The sequence below is a fragment of the Mesoplodon mirus genome, assembly GCF_964341445.2.
Source record: "Mesoplodon mirus genome assembly, chromosome: 2".
NCBI classification, from domain to species: domain Eukaryota; kingdom Metazoa; phylum Chordata; class Mammalia; order Artiodactyla; family Ziphiidae; genus Mesoplodon; species Mesoplodon mirus.
The window spans coordinates 15,092,639-15,116,958 of record NC_138977.1 but is presented as its reverse complement, the minus strand read 5'-3'; the positions used below and the strand labels follow the sequence as shown (position 1 = coordinate 15,116,958).

Sequence of the window (24,320 nt, the reverse complement as noted above, 5' to 3'; positions counted from 1 at the left end):
TGTACTGGGGACTCCCAGACCTTGCCCTATACATCTCTTTATCTGGCTGTTCATCTGTATCCTTTATCATATTCTTTAAAATAAGTGTTTCCCTGAGTCCTATGAGCTGCTCTAGCAAATTAAACCTGAGGAGGGGGTTGTGAGAATGTCCAATTTGTAACCAAATCAGACAGAAATTGTGGGTAACCTGGGAATCTACCACTTGGGATTGGCATCTGAAGTAGAGAGGAAGCAGGCTTGTGGGACTGAGCTCTTAGTCTGTGGGATCTGACACTCCCTCTGGGTAGATAGTCTCAGAATTGAATGAAATTGAATTCAATTGTAGGATATCCAAATAGTGTTGAAGGGCTGCTTGGCGGGGGAAAATCCGCTCACGTTTGATGACCAGAAGCGTCTGAAATGAAGTGTGACAGTAGAGGAGACACACGGGAAAGAAGGCCCAGGAGGAAAAGTGGGTTTTCCCAATGCTGCTTTGCAAGGAGGATTCGGATTCACTGATATTACCTAAGTAAATAACTTCATATATCTGAGATGCAAACTCCTCATTGTAAGTTGGGAATAGAAATAACATCTACTTTAAGGATTGCTGTAATCTTTAAGGGAGATAAAATTAACAACTACTCAGCACAATACTTGGTATGTGATATACACTCAATAGATAATAATTAAAAGCAATTCTACTTTGTCTCTCCTCAGTTTCTGGCCAGACGGTGACTTTGATTAACTTTAAATTCTAGAAGAAGTGTGTGCTTCCTGGATTCTGGAGAGTTAGAAGTTAAGGAAACTATTACAGATGGAATTGGGGTCAGGATATCCTTTCCTCTAAAGGAACAAGTTGGCTTAGTCTACTCCTTATGATAATAATTATTAGGCAACTTTCATGATAATTTCTAATTCATGAAATAATCCTGCATAGTTGGCATTAATAGACTCATTTTAGAGATACAGAGGGAATTCCCTGGTGGTCCAGTGGTTAGGACTCCGTGCTTTCACTGCCGAGGGCCCTGGTTGGGAAGCAAAGATCCCACAAGCTGCACGGCGTGGCTGGAAAAAAAAAAAAAGAGGTACTTTTCCTAAAAAGCAAGGTATACAATAAATAAATAATTTAAAAATAGAGATACGGGGGCTTCCCTGGTCGCACAGTGTCACGAGAGTCTGCCTGCCAATGCAGGGGACACGGGTTCGTGCCCCGGTCCGGGAAGATCCCACATGCCACGGAGCAGCTGGGCCTGTGAGCCATGGCCGCTGAGCCTGCGTGTCCAGAGCCTGTGCTCCGCAACGGGAGAGGCCACAACAGTGAGAGCCCCACGTACCTCAAAAAAAAAAAAAAATAGAGATACGGAAACTGAAGTTCAGTGAGTTTCAGTGTCTTGCCCATGATGATAAAACTAGGAAGGGGAATATGTGTGATTTGGACCCGACCCAGCTCAATCTGGCTACCACATTTGTACACATGGTAGGACAAATCTTCTTTCTTGATGTATTTATTTCTGGGTCATTAGTTAATATTTATTTCTTCCTTCTAACCCATCAGATCCATAAAAGAAGAGACCAACCATTTGTTTTTGCCCTTCAAAACCTCATCTGTTTTTGTATCTTTGGTGCCAAGCTCATTGCTCAATTCATAGCAGAAACCATGAATATTTGACGAATATTAATTGAATGAATATAAGGACGAATAAATGATACAAGTAACAAGAACTACATCAATGTGGGTAGGAGACTTCACTAACACTACAGAGGATGGTCAGAAGAATATATCAACCTAGTAATTCCTAAATTTCCCTTTTTAAAAAAATTTTTATTTATGTATTTTTTATTTTTGGCTGTGTTGGGTCTTCGTTTCTGTGCGAGGGCTTTCTCTAGTTGCGGCGAGTGGGGGCCACTCTTTATCGCGGTGCGCGGGCCTCTCACTGTTGCGGCCTCTCTTGTTGCGGAGCACAGGCTCCAGACGCGCAGGCTCAGTAGTTGTGGCTCACGGGTCTAGTTGCTCGGCGGCATGTGGGATCTTCCCAGACCAGGGCTCAAACCCGTGTCCCCTCCATTGGCAGGCAGATTCTCAACCACTGCGCCACCAGGGAAGCCCTCCCCTCTTTTAAACCATCTAAGTACTCCTAATGAAGAGGGGATCCTGTACCTAAGGGGACAAAGTTCTAGGATATTCACTTATAGCTAAGCATTCTGCTTTCACACAGCATAACATACCAGAGAGAATCTCTATTTCCACCATCACCACCATCTCCTATCCCCAGAAATGTAACTTATTAATACATAATTGAATCCATGGTTCATTTTATTAAGAGATATGTTTCTGGATTTTTTATTCCGTTCTTGTTATACTAAACCTAATTTTATATTAATAACAGTGAAAAGGAAAATTCATTTTTCTTAAAAAGTTTTTGAAGTCTGCCTGCTTTCAAAAATCATATTCTCTCCATCTTTTTCTCCCTATAATATTGGAAAGGATCAGGTTCATTAAGCTTCAAGAATATAGAGGAATTAACATGGATTCACAGTCCTTCTTAGTGACAAAATTCTTGATTTAAGACAAATCAAAGAAAGAAATGAGCACTTTTCATAATATAGATAGATGGGTAGTAAAACTATATCCATAAATCATGCAAAGAGATGACTGCCTATTTGGGAAATTTTTTCAACATCAAAGGACAATTTCCCATTTTCCCCTCACACAATTAATAAAACCAAGATCGTTCTTCAGAGTCCATGTTGCTGATTTGGGGTAGAATATAATTTCCCTTTCAATTTTCAATTGCTACTGAGTTGCCCTTGGCATTTTACAGGGCAACAAAGTTGTCTACGACCTTTTTGAGAGCTACTCAGCTACTGGGACCCCAAAATGTCAAGTACAACTCAGTGGCTCTCAGAAATTTTCCACTTGCAATTCACTTGTACTTGAAATTGATCACATACAATGCAATGGAAATGCAAACAGAAAAAAAAAAACCTTGTAGAATCTCTTAGGAAAATTAATCCATATCATCATAAATGAGGCAGGATGGATTGGCCTCTATCCTCATTAGTGAAGAAATACTGTCAAGTGGATTAAAGTAAGCCTTAGATCAAATGCCCTAGGTTCTACTTTCTGGCCTGGTGACCTTGTCCAAACCATGAGCTTTAGGACTTTGTATATATATCACAGGTGGTCTCAGGATAGAGGACATATTTATCATCTATTTGTAAGCCCAGTGTCCCTGCCTTCCCCATGATCCTCTGCCTACCTCCTTTTCCTGATAGAGTACTGGCACAGCTCTGACAAGGAGCAGTTGTTCAGACCTGTGCTCACATTGGGAATTCTGGTCTTTTTCCCGTTAACATACGATGCTCCTGGAGTCTCTGTTAAATCTGTCTTTTAGTAGAAGCCCAATTGGCCTAGAGTAGCAGTTGTTAACGGGTGGTGATTTGCCTCCCAGGAGACACTTGGAGACATTTGGCAATGTTAAGAGACATTTTGATTGTCATGGCTAAGACAGTACTGCTGGCATCTATGCTAGGCCACAAAACACGTCTCAACAAATTTAAGAGGATAGAAATTATATCAAGCATTTTTTCCAACCACAGCGGTATGAAACTAGAAATCAGTTACAGGGGAGAAATGGGGAAAACACAAACATGTGGAGACTAAGCAACATGCTACTAAAAAAAAAAAAAAAAAAAAAAGGGTCAGTGAAGAAATCAAAGAGGAAGTCAGAAAATAAAATGAAATGAAAATAAAAACACAACGTTCCAAAATCTATGGGACACAGCAAAAGCAATTCTGAGAGGGAAGTTTAGAGCACCACAGGTCCACCTCAAGAAACAAGAAAATCTCAAATAAGCAGCCCTGTCCTTTTGAAATTTTCAATCTGCATTTTTGTAGTTTGAGTCTTATTGGCAGAACTAGTATTTAATATTTGTTCAACGTGAACGTGACCAGATCCTACTGGTTACTTCTTAGGACAGCAATATTTCCTGATATAAGAGAAAAGAAAGAGGCCAGATAAATTACTCTTGGTAATCACCAAGCATGAACCAAAAGGTGAACTCATCGTGGCTTCTAGAGTATCGCAGTGACTTCCTAACAACCCAAACCACTTCTCTTTGAAACAAAAGGAAAATTACCAGGGATGTTACTGGAGGAATGTCTACACTAATATCATTTTTTATTGAATACAAGTGTTCAGGAAGTAAAATCAAGCAGTGAGCACACGTGAAATCATATGGGAGGAAACGAGCCCCTGCTCCAGTGCTCTGGAAGCAGTAGGTGTTCAATACATGTTGCCTGCCTGGTAGCAAAATGAAGGAAGACCTGCCTACCCAGTGGTGGAGTAGAGACTTTGCTAATAAACTCATGACAATGGCCTCAAGCTCTGATTACACAGAATTCCATAAATCAATGGCTCTCTTTCTCTCAATGTCCCAACTTCCTGGATAAGAAACACTTCAAGAATAGAAATATTCTTATTTGCATCAAAAAGGAAAAATAGGCAAATAAAAACAGTTTGTATTCTACTCTAATGAAAATTCAGTTCCTTAGAAGTAGAAAAAGTAATTTAGAGTGAGATTTCCTGGTTTGGGAGAGGATTTTTATGGGAACACGTCTATCAGACTTAAAGTTTCCATTACAAACTGGAAAGAAAATTAATGTTTTCTCCTTAGGAAACCAAAGCATTCATTGATATTTCCACTGCATTAGAACTTCTATGCTATTTTCCTTCCTGCAGATATGTACTTTCCAACTTCCCATCGCCACCAATCTCCCGAGTACACTGTAACCACATCCATGACCTCATGTGCGCTGGCTGATCATTTGTAGACTCTCCCCTCCCACTCCCCAGAAAGAAGCCACAACTCCTGACTATATGTCTGCAGTCAGTAAACTACTTTCAGTTGAAAGACCTTCACGTTATGTGCCTAATGTGACTGTTTCTGTTTGTGGCCATGACACCCCTAGCGTGCCTATTCAAATGTGGCGACCTGTGTTTGATAAATTTGTTGAAATTGGCAACCCATAACTACTGCTAACAGAATGAAATGGTGCTTTTAAGCTGACTGGAGTGCTCGGTCTATCTTGATCCATTTGCAAAGAGGCTACATCTCTTCTCTGAGCTTGGATTTGATCAGTCAGTATGACTACTCTTAGGGTTAGAACATTCTGTTCCCTGCCTTCACTGGCTAGACAAAGGGGTTGTTTACACTGCTTTCCTTTACCTCGCTCGGCCTTTTTGTAATTACCATTCACAGGGTGCAAATTGGGGGAACAAGGTAGGAAGAGTCAGGCTACAGAGGTTGCATTATGACCCTTGCCCTTCTGATTGTTTCTTATCTGTGTCCTCTCTCATGAGTAGGCCCTAATGACACATTTGACTTTTGCTTAAAATAATACACCAAAATGGAGGACAGTATGGAAACGGACCGCATTTTATTTACCTTTGCATCCTTAGGACCTAGCACAGCACTTAGCTACCTAGTTAGCAAACTAATGAACGTTTGCTGCGTGTTTAAGAAACATACTGCTGCCCCCGATACTGAGGACCGGAAGCACAATACAGACTTGTCTATTTCACTTTATGTCAAATCCCTAGTTTCAAGAATTATCATCAGTGATAGGTATGCAGCTCTAAACAGCATTTCACTTCACACTTCTAATGGGCATGGAGCATCAAGGGGTTTGTGGTTTATAATGCATATCTTTATGAACGCATTTGGCTACGCATTACACAGACTCTCCATTAGCTTAGCCACTTACAAAATAATTCCAAATAAGCTTGATCAGATTTTCAAAGACGGGCAGCCCTGGAAGAATCTGTTTGCTTGAACTAGGCCACTAATGAGGTTGGCGTGAAGAACGTTCTTGCAGAAGCAACCTGGAAAGACAAATAGTGCAAGTGAATTCGTTACATTTCACCTTCTCCTCCTCTTCTGCTCTTCTGATAGTTCTGCTTTGCTTAACATTTTGAATATTTAATACTATGCTCATTTTTTTCCATTCGGTGTCATTTCTAGAGAAAATTTTATAGAAGTCATTCCACCAAATATTTAAAATAAATGGGGGTGATATTTGGGGCATTTGCATTGTTTGAGATTATTGTGAACCTCAAAAATTTTTTCTTTATGGACTCTTTTAATGTTTAAAGGTAGTGACAGCTACTAATAATGCATTCATTAGTCTTTCTCATCAAATTCCAATTTTAGGTAGGAAGAGAAAAATAAGGTTTCACTAGGGCAGAGTCATCAAAATTGACGTTGTTTCATAATTGCCTTCATAGCATCATTTGAACGTTGACGCAATAAAATGCGGTCAAAAATAATATTCTCCAGGAATTCAAACACATAGGGACAGGACTGTCTCCATATATTATGAAAAACTAACATTGGTCTGTGATTTAACTTGCTAGTGTTCCTGTTAGTCTAAGCCCCCAGTAAAAAGAATCTCCCCCTCAAAACATAGCATTCTATTTAAATTCGTGTTCATTTGAGAATTTATCCAGGCCATTTGGCCTGGAATGACTTGGGGAAAAAGAACTGGTATTGTTTTGGAATATAAGAACCGAGTAAGACACTAGAGGTCATCTCATCTAAGCCTTAACTTTACTGGCAAAGGAAATAAAGGCCCAGAAGGAGAAAGCCATTTTCCCATGCCATGAATGTTGATAACATTAAGACAAAACTATACCCCTTCCACTGTGCCAAGCAGATTAGCATTCTAGTATATAGGTTGTTTTTCAGTTGCTCTATGTTTAGAACAGAATCTCATCTTACCAAAAATCCTGTTGTATAAAAATACATACCTTCCATATATAAATCTGAATGATCCATACCCAGTGCTTGGTTCTCCCTATATCATGGATTTTATAGTTACCTCTCATAAACGTTGTGTGGGTGAGATAGTAAACATAAAATGTATAAAGCTTTCTAGAGCAGATTTCGCTGGTAGAAGCAATTTAAATGTTTCAGCTAATATTCACTGTAAAAAGAAAGATTAACAAAGTCTGGAATTTTATATCTATGTATTCTTTGCCTAAGGCTAATAGAGCATGTGTCCTTGGTATGCATGTTTGCATCGGTGATCATTTGGATGGGCTAGCTCTTTCTTCAAGAAACAAGTTAATATAGGTGTCTTCCCAAGATTAATTTATATTCAAAAACACGTCCCAACTTTCATAACAATGAGAAACAGTGTGTTTGGCAATATGCTAATTGAGTTCATGTAAGGAAATGAGGCTTGTCTATAGGTGAAAGGAGGATAACAGTTGTAGTGGGTGGAGCTGGAGGTGAGTTAGGAGGGGATTTCAAGGGAGGTGATTGTGGTAGAGAGGATTTTTGTACTATGGGGCATGACTTAGTGCCCATCCTGCTCTTAATGAGTTCTGTTATCAGCACTTTCATCATCATTCTACTCAGAGTACCCCTACTCTCCCACCCCAATCCTCCACCCCATCCCAGGCTGTTCTAGCTACAAACGCTGCTGAAATGTCAACAATAAATAAATATGCTGCTGTCTTCTTAATCTAGAAACTGAGCATGTTTACCTGTTTAACATTTACTGTATTTCACAAAGTCTGGACATTTGTTGTCAACAAATGTATTTCAATAAAATATAAGGTGTAAAATGATTTTTAACAAATGAATGCCAAAAAGCTGGAAAAAAAATTCTAGTACTCCATAGCTTCAAAATTTATCAGAGTTCTTAAAACTTATCAAATAATATACTTTTTATTGGAAGAATTTATTTTCTGAATTTATCTTTGGATTCAGATTATTTCCCACATTAATGATGCCAGATTACAGCTTTTTTGTCTGAGACAGTCTCAGTTACTATCTTAACAATACTGGCGAAAAAGCACAGAGTGTCTGCATGTTATTAAAATTTCAAAAGTGTTTTATTCTTTCAAGACTTTCAGAACTGGCCAATGAAAAAAGTCAAGCACCACTTATAAAAATGTTTTTATTATCCTAAAATATATTCACATACCATGTATCCATCAGTATATTTTATTTGAGAAAAAATGTAAGCCACAAACCCAGAACTTGCCAGTAAGTTATATTTAGCATGTTTTCGAAATACTAACTTGAAGCAGAAAATTGGTTTTCAACCAAAAATGTTATTTCATGTGTATAGTTTCTCTTAAACACATCATACTTTGAAAGTATTTTCGCTTCTCCTGTTTGAAGGACAGAGCAGAGTACCCTTTTTCTTGACAACAGCTGGCAAAGTATATGTGCTTAATAAATAATTATTGATTTGATATGGCTTAGGGAACTTTCTTAAATTTGAAAAAAATGCTATCTGGATTCATCACAGATATGACCTTGATATTAGATTGGTTTAAAGAATACTAAGACCAAAGGCAAAGATCCAGAATAACTGCTGGGGTGCATCTCCCAGGCAGAGTGCTGAAGCACCATCCCCACTCCCACTCTGATGTGCCTCAGCCAGATTGTCCTAGGAACACCTGGGGAGCTGCTAGGAAGAACAGGAGACCCAAGCATGTTGGAAATGCCCTAAAGTTCTTTTTTAACCCCCTCTCTATAGCTCCTTTATCTTTTTTTTTTCTTTTGACGAGCATACTTACTTTACAATTTCTTTCAGATTGTTTTATTACATCTAGTTCTTGGTATGCTGTTTTGCTAGGTTTGTCTCATTGTGGTTTGTCTCCTCATATGATTTGTAATTTTTTTGGTTGAAGTATAGGTGATATATACAATATTCTGTAAGTTACAGTTGATACATACAATATTCTGTAAATTACAGTACAATATAGTGATTCACAATTTTTGAGTTAGACTCCATTTATAGTTATTATAAAATATTGGCTATATTCCCCGTGTTGTACAGTACGTCCTCAGTTATGGACGAGGAGAGCAGCAGTGCTGTGAAGAACCAAAGCAATAGTATGAAGTGCAAGGCTTGAGGGTCCAACTCAACATCTCCACTAACATCTCCACTATCACTGCAAAATTACGTAGCCCTTTTATATGTTAGTTATTTCCACCTCTCTCATCTATAAACATATGACATCAGACTAAATCTCCAAGGCCTCTTTCAGTTCCCAAACCCTATAGTTTAGACTACCCATAAAAGATAAATGGAAGTCTGGGATGTTCAGTCTCTAAAGTCAAGCTCTAAAGGCTATATAGACTTCCTCGTTAACAAATACCAGAAGGTATACGGAACTTTGTGGGTGCTCAATAAATATTAAACAATCAATTTTATCTTTCATCTGCTGACTGGGGTAATGCTGACTTGTCTCACAGAATTCCATGTAAGAAATAATAAATGAGAACAAAGTACTTCTCAGATAACGAAGTAATTCGAATAAGCTGCTTTAATAGGTCTGAGGTCGAGCTAGATGATGCAAGAATAAAGTATCTTTTTTATTATTACATCTGGGAATCCAGCAGTCTTTTCATCTGTTTAAGAAGCAACAGTCTTTATCCTTGCTTATCACCAAAAAGTCAGCATGAGTAATTTCTGTGCAAATGGAATTTTTCATGTGATTTTTAGCATTTATCACTTTTAACAAAATGCAGCTTTTATCTTTACCTGATATCAAAATGGAATCATATCTTGATTTAAACAGTTTAATGAGGCGTTCCATCAGCATTATACTACTCTGTGTGAAGAAAACGCTTTTTGAAATGACTGATAAGCTGCACAAATGAGAAAATTGTAAATTTAGTAATCCTCCTACTCAAAAAATAATACAAATTCAGGAATTGTTACTAAGGAAAATGAAGTATTGCATTCTAATTTCCTACAGTCCTCCACAGTGTGTTCTTTTTTATGTTTATGTTCAATAGATAATCTGTGTTCTATTTTTTACAGTGTTTCAACAAAAGACTGCCAGAAGACAATCTGATGGTGACAAGTTCCATGGCCCTAAGAAACAAGGTACTAACATGAACTTCAGTTTATTTAATAATCTCTAAGTAAGAGTTAAAGAAATCTTATGAATACTGAGTAAAGTCTCCTGCTATAGAAGTAAATAATTGTGTACTTGGCTAATTTTACTGTTAAGTCAGTCAGTGTCTTACCCAGATATAATTTTTGCATAGTAAGATTAATGCAAGAAAATTACTTTAATTAACAAAGCCAAATTATTTTAATTAACAAAGGCAAGAATTTAACAAAGGCCTTACTAGGATATTTGTGGTGATGTTGATAATGCTGTTTGTTATCAGAGCTCCAGGAGTATCAAGTAAGACAAGTTCTCTAACATGCCTCAGAGACCTCTGGAGAGAAGCCTCTGGAACCTAACTTGGTAGGAGGGGCAGATGATTGATGCCCCCATGACGGGGACCAGCATGGGTTTTCTGTGCTCTGCATTGAGCTCCAGTCAAAGATTGTCTCACTATTCTCTTGCCTTAGGTAATGGACCCACCATTTATTGGAACAATTATTTGTCATGCAGAAAAGAGCTGAACACTGTAGCTCAGAGGCATCTCACACAGGAGGAATGTTTTCCTCTTGCTCCATAAGGAGGCAGCTGCCTCCAGTCTTTCCTGACACACTTGGTTCCTATTGAAAAGAGGTACTCTGGCAGGTTATTTATTATGATGTTTTTCTGATAGTAAATCTTTGGTTAAAGTTCAGAAATGAAAAACATAAAAGGTGGCAGAGGTGGAGGTAACACTGGATGACTCTGATAATCAAAGAGCATGTACAGATGCTTTTAACCTCAACCCACTTTTGAAATAACATCACTCCAAAATAATATTACCTTGAAATTGTTACTCATAAATCATTGAGAGAGACATTAAAATAAAACTGGGAAGTTATTTCACCAGCAGCCACTGACCACTTCCATAGCCTCTTTGTGTGCCATCGTGAAAATAGCAAAGTGCTGATTGCGCCAACTTCTGACACCCACTGACCTATTAAATACGGAACCTCATGGACTTGCTCCTGGGATGCTATGGATCATCCTCCAAACAAAGGTGTGTCCTTAAATGAGTGATCATCACCCATCACTTCAAGTGGCATTTCTCACGGCAGCGAGGTTGTACTTAGATCATTCTTCCAATTAAGTATGTGGTGTTTGAATGCAGCACATGATGGACCTGAACTTCCAGTCTCCTACAAATCACTTGGATAGACTACTTATAAATTTGTATGCAAAAAAACTCTCCTTATGGGACAATTTTTCATTTCTAGTGATTTCTTAGTTTGAAGGGAAAGATGTATCTTTTTAAGTATACTATTAGCCTCCCACTGAGCCTTTAGCTCTCTCAAGAAATAAATGCAGAACTCCACGTGAGAGCATTGTACAATTAGGATCAAACAGTTATTGAAGAATTAAAGTAGAGAAGATTATTCCTATCTGGACTCTTCCACATACCTCACAGAGCTTTGAAAAGAATAAAGAGGGGACGCTTTGAGCTCTTTGGGAGAAAGTTTCCCTAAAGCATTTTTAACAAAGTATTCAATTATTATATTTTAATTAGATTATGTTAGAATTAGGAGGAGGATGTGAAGAAGGCCACAGGAGATGAAAGAAGGGGACAAGTAGCAAGTGTAATGAAGGGATCCTCAGAATGCCTGATCTGTCATCCTCTGGTTGTCCCACAGAGAGCAATATAAGAAAAGGCTGCTAAATGTTTTTGAAGCCTAGAAGAAACCTATTAGTATTCTACCATATGTATAGAAAAAATAGTCCCTTCTGTACTCAGAATAAAAGGGGGGGAGAGAATGGTGAAAGGAAACAAGAACCTAAATTATAAAATATTTTACTGGATTAACATCTGTCCATATCTTGTTACTTAATTTGCTTCCTCAAGATCAATGATGACCAGATTTTTTTAATTCTTGGGGGCTAGAATACTGAAAATTCTAATCAAATTTTTGTGTGAATTTTTCACTCTCTAGATATTTCAATCCAATTATTGATGATATTTTTGATTAGTCACCTTAGAGCAGTTCCCCTAGATTCCTTTAATTGTGGACATTAGTAATTCAGCAGAATGGAAAAGATTATTGTTCTGTTTTCAAGGAGTAGAGGGATATTAAATCCTATGAAATGTTAGGGGGAAAAAACCTTCCTGCTAACTGCAGTCTGCAGGGAAATCAGAATCTAGCATGAGAAAAACATAATTAAGAATAATGGGGTGGGGGGCTTCCCTGGTGGCACAGTGGTTGAGAGTCCGCCTGCTGATGCAGGGGACACGGGTTCGTGCCCCAGTCCAGGAAGATCCCACATGCCGCGGAGCAGCTGGGCCCGTGAGCCATGGTCGCTGAGCCTGCATGTCCAGAGCCTGTGCTCCGCAACGGGAGAGGCCACAACACTGAGGGGCCCGCATACCACACACACACAAAAAATAATAATGGGGAAGGCTTTGAAATTAAAGAATTAAGTACCTAATGGACTTCCTCTGTCCAGCCATTTTTCTCTAAATCTTTTCAGATATTTATGACCATCCAGACCATGGGACATATAGACAATCAAAACTACTTATTCCTAAATTAATGAATACTCTTCAAATACCCTGGGATTTCATGGTGTAATAGGAAAAACAGTGCATGCTTCACCAACGATAATCTCTTTATTTGATAGAGAACAAAAAGACCCTTTTGTGAAGTGTTTGTCAGCGTCAAGATTTTTTAAAGGGACTGGACAGGTTCTCTAAAGGTTAAAGAAATTATTCAATTATTTCACTATATGCTGGAAGGAAAGGGGATTATGAGAGCCAACTATTTTCCCACTGAAAGTATAGGCATTTCAGATGCCCTATGATGAAGACTGCCAAGGGATTGCCAGGAAGTTACATTATTGCTAAGTCAAGGAATTTTCCTGAGGAACAGAAAAAAATTCATTGGCACCATTTCCATGGAAACTCAACAGATTTCTTCAACTCAATTTTCACATCCTGGAAAAAATATAAGAAAAATGCTGAGGACTTTGGATCACAGATAAAAGTTTCCATCAAAATACATTTTTAAAATCAGTTTTTCCAAGTTGCTTTTAAAATTAGAAAAACTTTACATCAGTGCCAGCGTGTTGTCCCCAGAATGTGCTGCAACCACACCTCCACCCACTTCCCAAAACTGAGCCTCACACAGCAGTCAAGGGTTGGTTCTTCAACGTGGCAAACCAGAGAACTGAATTTGTCAGTGGGTTTGGAATCAATTAGAGTTTTGATGTCTGAGTCCTGTTAAATAAGCTCGTGGAGGACTGATTTATAACCCCCAATCCCAATGGATTAAATCTGTTTTAGGGGAAGATTTCTTCCCAGTGACAAGAATGCTTGTATTCATTAGACCCTTGCCAAATATTAATAATAAAGTTTTTATAAAATATAATTCGTAATTAGAAGACTACTAGGTGAACATGATCAAGTCAAAGGGTGCTGGAGGAAAGTAAGGGCTTTGAGGACATGGAAATATATGGTTAATTTTCCGTGCCTCACAAAATCATATAGCAGTCTAGGGTCAAGATTGCTCACGTCTCCCAGACCTGTTTTTCTCTGTTACATCTTTTTCTTAGGCTATGCCATGGGGCCTTTTCTATCTTCACCGAAATCATCCCCATTTTATCAACATAGTGGCACCTCAGAGGTGAAGAATGGCAATTGATGATGTTTAGCATTCTTAGCATTCTTAACTGCCTCTGTGTGATCATGGTTCATGGCCACAGATATGCCCAGCCATACAGTGAAATAATAATCATCTCATCAAGCACGTGTTGTTGCTGTCATGCTTGGAAGGCAAACCATTTTTTTTGAGGTGTGGGGTTAGGTGGGAGGTAGGAGGAGCACGTCCACCCTAACCAGCTGCCTATACCAGTGACTCTCAATCCCAGATGAGCATAAGAGTTATCTGTGGAGCTTCTAGAATTTAGTTGCCTAAGTCCTACCTTAGACATGGACTACAAGTAGAACACATGAGAATAATAATATGCTATAATAATAATAATCTCAAACCAACACACAAAAAACAAAATCTAACCAAAAGAAACTGTTTGAAAGGCCATATGGTGGTCAGATTTGGCCTCTAAATATGTTATATTTCAAAAATAATGTGCACAATATAATTTCAGTTTTTTGCCATGTTTAAACCATGCTTAAATCCATGTCTCATGTAACAATTCAAATCTCCAGCCACTCCTTATTGTATTATTGTATCATTTGCTACAAATTACTTTTGATATTTTCATTTGTTATCATGCTTTCCATATTGTCTTACATTTGAGACACATTTGTCTTAACTCATAATTCTATTAGAACTGGGAAAATAAAAGACGTATCAAGAGAATCATGCTGTGAATAAAAACACAAAAGAGAAAATAATTATTTTTGATAATGAAGACTATTCAGATGTGTTTAATAAGCAGGCACTGAATCTTATCTGCTCAGTAATTCCATCTTTCTGGCCCCTGTAGGTTTACAAGTTTGCAATCTCTGATATAGTCTCTGCCCACTAATTCCTCAGTGCAGACTGCAAAATTGTTATCGGCTGGTCTTTTCAGGGGGTGTGCATGCTCTTGGGAAAGATATAGTCAGGGAACATATCTTGTATGAGCTCTGTAAGTTCCCAGTGCTGCAGCAGTGTGATGAATGTTAAATAACAGAATTTTCTATAAGTAGGAGACCTGGAGAAATGCAGATGGTGTTACCCTTATGTGGGCAAAAGAGAATGCTTGTCCCTGAGGTATTTTCATCCGGCTACTTTTGCCAGTAATTGATATATTAAAAAGAAAAGAGGGAAAATTATCAAAATATAGTTATTTGTACTCCATAAAAGAATAATGGCTTCAATTCTCCTTTTCAGTATAACTGACATTTCCATTTGTCATGTTCATAGGAGTTTTTTGTTTGGCTGGTTTCTGTTTTTGTTAAGGTCATACCTGGAAAAACTTGTGTAATAGCTGAGCTCTTGTCTAAAATGGTGATGTGTCAACAGCCAGCAGTGGCCTCTCAGAAATGCCTGTGAAGGAAAGGCATCAAAAAGATGGAATTCTTAATAATAGTGGAAACAAAGACTGGAATAAAGCTAATGCTGGAATATGGGACTAATTCCAATTAACTCTAAGGTTGAAAAAAGGGGACTGAAGCAAATAAAATCAGTAGTCCACCCGCTGACCCCTAGCTATCACTCTACTCCACAAATGCTAATTTTTTAAAGTTCTGTCCACTCCAGCTCTGGTCTTTCTATACACATGCAGAAAAAGTAGTTCTCCCAGTAGAAAGCAACCTGAGACCCTGCAGTAAAGCTCTGGGAAGGAAAGATGGATGGGCAAGAAAACTTACTGTTTATTCAGGGAGTTAGTTGCTTGCAGACCTGTCGGTACATAGTGCCAAAGAATCATGTTCCACCTATTTGTGACAAAGCTGCACTAGACAAAGCTGCTAAGTCCTGGGATCTTGAGTTATGAGTTGCACCAAAGTCCTCTGTAGTCCTAGAGCAGAGAACAAAATTTGATCTGAACACAAGGAATAGAAGCAAAGGATAAACAATCACCAAATCTCTTGTCAAACATCATTCTATAGACGCGTTCTCTTTTAAGAAGATTGAAGGAGAGAACAAATAAATGATATGAGAACTTCAAAAACCATGTCAAAGGAAAGGAAGGAGAATTTCATCATGAAGACTCAAGATCATTATACTTCTGTAAATGACTTCCTTAATGAGTAAGGTTGTCATATATCTTCCCAAGAAGCACCAAGCTATCAGTATGGAGGTAGTGGGAAATATGCAAGTGTGCCCCCCCAACACACACACACAAAATAAGAACATCCCAACTAATGATGTGTAATTGTTTTTAGAAAATAACTGTAAAGAAGTATGAGTTATCTTGAATTTTCATTTATTAAATTAAGCTAAACCATTCAGCTTTCAGGATCAGTGCTAGATACCCACTGACAATATACAGGAGCCAAAAAAGAAAATTTCAGAGAACTGCAAACTCATAAACAAATTGAAAACATAGAGAAGAAACATCAACAGAAAGTCAGGGGTCGAGGTCAGGCTGAGATGGAAGCAAAACAGATGAAAGACATTTTAGCTGAGATGGCAGGATGAGGTGAAACATGTGACATGAAGAAAATGGATCAAGTGACTAGAGCACATATGGCAAAAATAAAATTAACTTGGAAATTAAAATTTCAATAGCAAACTAAAATCCACGTTGGTTATAACAAAAAGGAGTGACAGTGGGTAAAATCAATTATTGAAGTTGACAACATAATTGGAAAAGGGTTTGTTCCCAATACATGGAAATACTAAAAACAGTCAAAAGACATGGAGAACAGAAATCCAACTCATGTATAATAGGTGTTTTTAAAAATAGGTGTTTTTAAAAATAGGCTAGAAAATACAATCAGTGACATAGTTTAACAAAGCTTCAGAGAACAGAAGAGTGGGGGAATGAATATGCAGACTGTATAGACTCGCTGTGATCTAGCAAAAAATAAGGAAATATACCCACATTTAAAAGCATCTTAGCAAACCGTTTTAGTTATAAAGATGAAGAAACAACCCTAAAGTATTGAGGAAATATGTTAACTTAGATTTTCTTTTAAAAAATCAAAATCAGTTTTACAATTTAGAAAATGATGTAACAAAAATTTGAGATAATGGACTACATGATTTATTGGGAAAACGTTGCAACTTATATTTAGTCAGCTAATGTGTTTGTGTAAGAAGACCAATATATTTTTTGGATGTCCAAGATTTTAGAAAAGATAGCATTTCTATGTCATCATGAAAGTATTCCCCCAAATATCTTCTAAATAAGTGAGAGATACTTAGCAACAGAAAGAGACTTGCAGACACAGAAAACAAACTTACGGTTACCACAGGGGAAAAGGGGGTGGGGGAGGGATAAATTAGGAGGCTGGGATTAACATATACACACTACTAGGTATAAAATAGATAACTAACAAGGACCTACTGTATAGCACAGGGAACCATACTCAATATTATGTAATAACCTATAAGAGAAAAAAATCTCAAAAAGAATGTATATATATCATATATAACTAAATCACTGTGCTGTACACCTGAAACTTACATGATATTATAAATCAACTATACTTCAAAAAATTTTTTTAAAGTTATGGCATTAAAGAATTTGCTGAATAATGAATTCAATAAAACATGGAATTAAATTTAAATAATTATTATAAATTTATTTATAAAACATCTGAATGTAAAATATTGGTGATAAAAATATGCAATGCAAGAGATCATAATTTTATTGCAATAATCTAGGTCCAGTGCTCAAATAATATGAAAATGCCTAGGAACTAGAAAATAATTTAAAAATAAAGTAATGCCCTATCAAGTCTTTACTAATCAAAAAATATAAGGTAAAAAATCTGAAATTTATAAAAGTAATCATTACTTTAAAACAAAATATATACCTTCTAAATCACTTAATATTATATAATTATATAATACATATACACTATATCTATCTACCTAATCTTTCTAGCACAAGACAAAAACTAAAAAAAAAAGGCAAAAAAAGATACAAAATAAGGTTATAATTAGAACAGCAGTTATGAAAATACATGTGTCAGTTAAACATCCTCAAAGAGCAGTCACAGTCACTGAAGGCAAATGGCACTGTATGAAGCGTTTATATACCATAGATCAAGTCCTCACAGCTTTCTTATGAGGTAGATATTATTTTCCTTTTTAAGATGGATTGGTTATCTGTAATCAAGGTCACAGAACTAATAAGTGGTAGAGGTGGAATTTCAGTTTAATTCTTTTTGACTCTGAAGCCCATGTTTAGAATCTCCTACTATCTTGTTCTTCCAGGTTATCATAGTAAGAACAACCATCTCCACAATTTCCTGGACTTTTGCACAAGACTGGAACATTACCGAGCATGTTACACATATTAATTCCTTTAAACCTTGCAACAACCCTCTAACTAATGGTATTATTTACCTTCATTTTATAGACAAACTGAAGCTTGCAAAGGTGGGGTGAGACAGATCTGAGATTTGTACCCATGATTACCTGGTTCCAAATACCACATTATATATTCTTTTATAAAAGATGCAGATTCAAATTTGGATAAAAGACAAAATCAAACTATATCCTGCTTTTTGAAGATATACTGTAAAAAAATACTAAAGAAAAAATGAAAATTTATGGTCATTAATGGTTGCTTAAAGAAAAAGAAATAAATGAGTTGTTTTCAATCTTAATTTTAGAAAAAATAGAATTCAAGGCAGAAGTATTAGACCAAAAAAATCATTTTATTTATTTAAATTCTAAAATCCAAATAAAAGCACGTCATCCATGTTCTTTTATGTGGCAAATATTAAAACATTAAAAATATTTAAGTAAAATGTGGTAGAATAAAAGAATCTGACAAAAACCACAGTAGTAGTAAGAGGTTATAAATACTTGAACCTTTGTTAAAACAGTAAAAATGCAAAAACAATAAAATAGGGTATATAAAAAATTAAGATAATGTTAAGTTTGTACTTAATAGACTGTACACTTTTCAAAACCCTTAATTGATAATCTGCTGATTTTTTAAAAACTCAATAAAAATATGACCTATTCAACCCACTTCTAGATCTCAGTATACTTTTTAAAGAATTAATAACAGAAATGAAAAACACCTGAAGAAATTCTTAAAAACCTGTGAAGGCAAACAAAATTAAAACACAGTTGAATGCTTAGCAAGCAAACTATAAACAGAGGCAACATCATAGCTGTACATCTTTAGTTATTAAACAAGAAAAGGAAAACAAAGGAACTAGATACTAGTAAAAAAAATTATGGAATAAAACCAATGTAATAAATCCAGTAAAAAGTTAAAAATTAATGGTAGAATTTTTAAAACTCACAGATGTGAAAACACAGGAAATTTTAACTAAATCTGAAAGCTTATTTTTAAAAATAAATTAGCAAATGCTCTGACAAATCTAACTAAGAGAATACACCAGTAAGAAAACCAGTCATGAGAAGATGTTAGTATATAGAATCAGAGGAATTGTTTGATTTCCTTGTGTATAAAAGTATATGATTTTCTCATCAAAAAGTCTACAAATAATAAATGCTGGAGAGGGTGTGGAGAAAAGAGAACCCTCCTACACTGTTGGTGGGAATGTAAATTGGTGCAGCTACTATGGAGAACAGTACGGAGGTTCCTTAAAAAACTAAAAATAGAACTACCATAAGACCCAGCAATCCCACTCCTGGGAATATATCCGGAGAAAACCATAGATTGAAAAGATACATGTACCCCAATGTTCACTGCAGCACTATTTACAATAGCCAAGGTATGGAAGCAACCTAAATGACCATCAACAGTGGAATGGATAAGGAAGATGTGGTACATATATACAATGGAATATTACTCAGCCATAAAAAAAGAATGAAATAACACCATTTGCAGCAACACAGATGGACATAGAGGTTGTCATACTAAATGAAGTAAGTCAGACAGAGAAAGACAAGCATCATGATATCACTCATACATGGAACCTAATTTTAAAAAAGATAAAAATGAACTTATTTACAAAACAGAAACAGACTTACAGATATTAAAAACAAACATGGTCCCACTTAAGGGGAAACGTGGTGGGGGGAGGGATAAATCAGGAGCTTAAGATTAACATACACACACTAATATATATGATTGATAACCAACAAGGACCTGCTGTAGAGCACAGGGAACTTTACTCAGTATTCTGTGATAACCTATATGAGAAGAGAACCCAAAAAAGAATGAATTTATGTATATGTATAAATGAATCACTCAGCTGTATACCTGAAACTAACACAACATTGTAAATCAACTATACTCCAATAAAATTTTAAAAAATATATATATATGTGACTTTTCAAAGAAAAATACTAATTAACAAAATTATGTCAGGTGATAATGTGTCAATGTAAGTTCATCAGCTGTAACAAATGTACCCCTCTGGTGAGCGGTGTTGATAATGGGGGCGGCTACTCATATGTGGGACTGGAGGTATATAGGAGATCTCTGTACCTGCTACTCAGTTTGACTATGAACCTAAAACTACTCTAAATAATAGAGTGTGTTAATAAAACAAAGTCAGCTTATTAAAAAAATTATGTCAGGTGATGAAAGGAACTTTTTAAATACTACTAGACCAATAACTAAGGAATATTTGTATTAAGTTTTAACTCAAAAGGTAACCCAGGACAAGTTTTGTCACTGAGTTATTTCAAACTCAACTATTTAGGAAAATAAAGAGATTAACTCAGCACCACTTGCCATGTGTATTAAGGTCTAGTACTTATGCAGTGCTTAAAGCTACAGTATTTAGCATTACATTGGCATAAGAATCACTTAACAGTGAAAGAATGGTTTAGGTTATAAAATTACTAAAAGTTTTTGTGCTTTTTTTTTTAACTTGAATAATGCAAAATATTATCAAAAGTGCATCAAATCAGTCATTCCCTTATCCAACTGGTGAGAGGTACTTAACAACACACTTCCAGGAAAGGAGTTGATCACTAAGTATCAACAGCTTTAAAAGTGTACATACTCAAAAATTAGACTTTCAGGAGTCTATCCTAAGAAAATAAATAGCAATACAGCCAATGATTTATGTTAAAGACTTTTAAGCACCAATAATACATAACTGTGGGAAAAACTGGAAACAACAAAAAAATAGCCAACAGTAGGAAAATGGTTAAATACGTTATTGAATATACAAATTTCAGAATATAATACAGCCACTAGGACTCATGTTTCAAAGAATATTTAATGGCATGGAAACATTCTTAGGCTATAGGAATAAGAGAAAAGAGCTGGAAACATACCAGTATAAACCTTGTTCAGAAAAAGAAAGAGAAGAAAAGAAAGCAATGTACACTTAAAAAGGAGAAACATCAAAATGTTAATACTCCACATTTCTGAGTGTAGTAGTGAGTGATAGTCATTTTCTTTTTTAGTACGGCTGTGTTTTCTAAATGGTGGTGGGGCAGGGCGTGGGGACTCACCTTCTGAATGTACAATTAAAGTGAAATGGCAAAGAATATATTGTTAATGAAAAAATTATTCTGCCACTTGTCAAACAGTAAGGCCAACTTTATTCAGGGGATTATATACAACAATATAGGGATTGCTGCTACGGGATTTTACAGTATGGGAGAGAGTAGCCTCAACTCTGAGTGCCACAAGGAAGAATGCGGATTTGTAACTCAGGAGCAGAGTGTGTGGGAGGGGTGAGAAGTGGATGGGAAATTACTAAGAACATCAGGGGCGAGAGAGATTCTCCCTAAACTGACTGAACAGGATTCTTACTCCAGGCAGGCCAAGTGATCAGATCACATCTGGGGGATGATGGAAGATAAAAGAACCCAAACAGATATTGAAGGTGATCAGATATCAAGGGTGGGGAATTTTGGCTAAAGCAACAGCAGGATTCTTATGAAAACTGAGCAATGCAAAGACAGACATGGAAGTACGAAAGGTGAGCCCTAGTTAGGAAAAGGACTCAGGAGCCTGACTAAAGTTTAGTCAAGGAGAGAACCCGTCAATAGCAGCTGTAGGTTAAGGAGATGTGGACACTTTGCTTGGAAGTTACAAGTACATCAACACTACAAGTATCTCCTAATTTGCTCATGTGACCCTGAGCTTACTTGCTGCCAATTTCCTAGATACGGAACAAAAAAGTAACTTCAGATTTAAACCTTGGTCACTGATTTTTTTTTAAGTCCTATTACTTTCAAGTTTGTTCCAGTTGCTCACAGAATAATTCGGTAAGATAGGACAGTATGGTATGGCATGGTATAGTATATCTGGCATAGCTTGGAAGGGTGTATTCCATGGAGAAACCTATTCGCGAAGTGGGAGAAATTTCTTATTGTAAAAGCAATATAGTATTTCAGAAAGTTGGAAATTAGAAAAAGGTAATCACTTCTGATACCATCAAAATAGAACGACCTGTATCATCTTTAAAACTGTCCCTGCTTGCTTTATTATATGCACAACATTTTTACGGTTAAAATTTTACTATATATACAATTTTGCATCCTGCTTTTGTACTTGTCCTTGTATAATAAGCCCGCTCTCCATTGCACTTGGTCTTCTAAATTATTATTATTACTTCAATGACTACCTAATATTTACTAAGTAAATATTTCACATTTTAAGTTCTTTGGTGTTGGCCAATCAAGTTGTTGACTTTCAGTTTTTCAGGAAAAATGTTCTCCTAGTCAGTCACTTGGTAGTAGAAAGAACTTTTATGAAAAGCTCAGTTTGCTTTCTTACCTAATCTCTAGATTCATATGTCCACCAGACGGGTTGCTTGATGTTAATTTGACCAAAACTTGATCAAATGGAAAATCTTGTAAAGAAGAATTGATCTGAAAGGAACTAAAACTTTAGAAACTGTAGTTTGTCTTGAAGCTTTTACGATAAGAAAACAAGTCTGCCGTGTGGGCAAATAGCAGTCTGACAAATGCTTTTCAATGAAAATTATGTTAAACTCATACTAACTCTTATGAAAATAAACTAATAATAAATACAAATTTGAGGAGCAAGGAAAAACCCTTCCACCCCCCATAAAATAGTCATCTAAATGCAATAAAGAAATTTTGCACAGCCTTCCAAAAATTACAGGTTGCATGTTTTGGTTTGATTAGTCTGCCCTTAGGAAGAAAGGAGGTAAAAGCCCTAATCATTTTTCTTTGCAGCTTGTCATGCCTAATAGTAATTTATCAAGACAATTGGTTTTAATGTTTTTAGTGTGGGGGGAAAAAAAAGAAAAAGCAGATGTATGTAAAATTAGTCTAGTTGTAAACAACTCACTTCAGGGACTCAATCTGCCTACAACTTCTGCCACTCCTGAATTTTGTTCCTTTTATTTTTTTTTTTTTTTTTTTTTTTGCGGTACGCAGGCCTCTCACTGCTGTGGCCTCTCCCGTTGCGGAGCACAGGCTCCGGACGCGCAGGCTCAGCGGCCATGGCTCACGGGCCCAGCCGCTCCGCGGCATGTGGGATCTTCCCGGACCGGGGCACGAACCCGTGTCCCCTGCATCGGCAGGCGGACTCTCAACCAGTGCGCCACCAGGGAAGCCCTGAATTTTGTTCTTTTGTTGTCTCTGCACAACCACGCAAAACTGAATCCTGCCTCCCCCCAAAAGGTCATCTTACTTATATTTTCGTAGCTAAAACGTGAAATATGAAGGGATAATTGAAATGAATATTATTAAAAGAATTCAATGTTTTTTTTTAATTCAGCTAAACGTGCACATATAGCAAAACTGAAGTTGGTACCATTTTCCGGGAAGGCTTGGCTTGAGATAACTTCTATAAGAGCAGAAAATCCAGCTGCATGGGTATTTGCGATAAAAATGGATTCACACTTAGGCAAAGGGACGGCAGAAGTGAGGTGCTAGTGAAATGGCATAGCTGTTAAATGACGATGCTAAGCCTCCACACTCTGGCAGGAATGGCACATGGAATTCTACTGCAAACAGCATCTTACGAATTGAACTGGATTGTGGGGACCTATAAAAAGCAAGTGGTGTAAGAAGCAGGATCTCAGTTGTTACCTGTGCTTTTGGCTGCTGAACCACTGAGCCCTCTGGCTGACTTTTGCTTCTCCAATTCTCCTGGGATTTCATGTTCTGTCATCCCTGAAGGAAAAGATTTAGAGTATAGAATCTGTTGACATCTTGTTAGTTCTGGGGGAATAGGACTTCTGAAGTGAAAAGACAAGCCAAGAAAGCCCCCGTGGGAATCAGAATGATTGGCCATGGAGCAGTTTTATGTGCATGTGAACCTTTACAAAAAAAAAGAATTGTCTCTGTGCCCCTGTTCCAAGATTCACTGCTGGAATCTCAAAACTGAAAGGGACATGAGAGGTCATTCCAAGACTGCCCCAAGGCTCAGGTTCTCATCAAATACTAAAAACTGCTATCAAGCACTTGAACTTCTCATTTCCAGACTAACCAATCCTATCAATGAATCTTTATGACTATAGAATTTGAATGCCCTCCCCATTTCACAAACCCCATCAATCAGGTCTAGATACAGTCTAATTGATCTACTTCTTTCTTGAAAAAGAGTTCCCAGTAATGAGCAATTTCTCCAGCGAAATGCCCAATTTACTACCAGCTTGCCTACAGCTTGGTGGGACTACCTCTTCTCTCCTTCTAGACTCGGGGCATATTTGGATTTGATAGTGCATACGACCTGTGCTGCTGCTGAGTCATCCAGTCCCTGCTGAGATAATGCAATAAGTATGCTGGACTGAGGAGAAATATGTAAATGAGAACTCAAATGAGTTCTGCAGCCAGGCAGGCAGTACAAGTGTGAAGTCGTCCAGAGACTTACAGGGAGTAACAGAGATTGGGGTAGCCTGGAGAGTAC

The 24,320-nt window shown here is 37.0% G+C and overlaps 1 protein-coding gene and 1 long non-coding RNA gene across 8 annotated transcripts in view; one reads left to right on the top strand and one right to left on the bottom strand.

Moving 5' to 3' along the window:
- Positions 1-24,320, top strand: part of BANK1 (B cell scaffold protein with ankyrin repeats 1) — a 322,904-nt gene that overhangs the window by 281,762 nt on the left and 16,822 nt on the right. For all 7 annotated transcript variants that reach the window (XM_082602768.1, XM_082602766.1, XM_082602765.1 and 4 more), the window contains exon 11: positions 9,827-9,892. In XM_082602768.1, coding sequence (XP_082458894.1) covers positions 9,827-9,892 — 66 coding nt within the window. The remainder of the gene's footprint in view (positions 1-9,826; positions 9,893-24,320) is intronic.
- The window catches only part of LOC309792871, a 98,660-nt gene continuing 97,869 nt past the window's right edge, over positions 23,530-24,320 (bottom strand). The window contains exon 3 of the long non-coding RNA XR_014291821.1: positions 23,530-23,584. This is a non-coding gene — a long non-coding RNA (uncharacterized lncRNA). The remainder of the gene's footprint in view (positions 23,585-24,320) is intronic.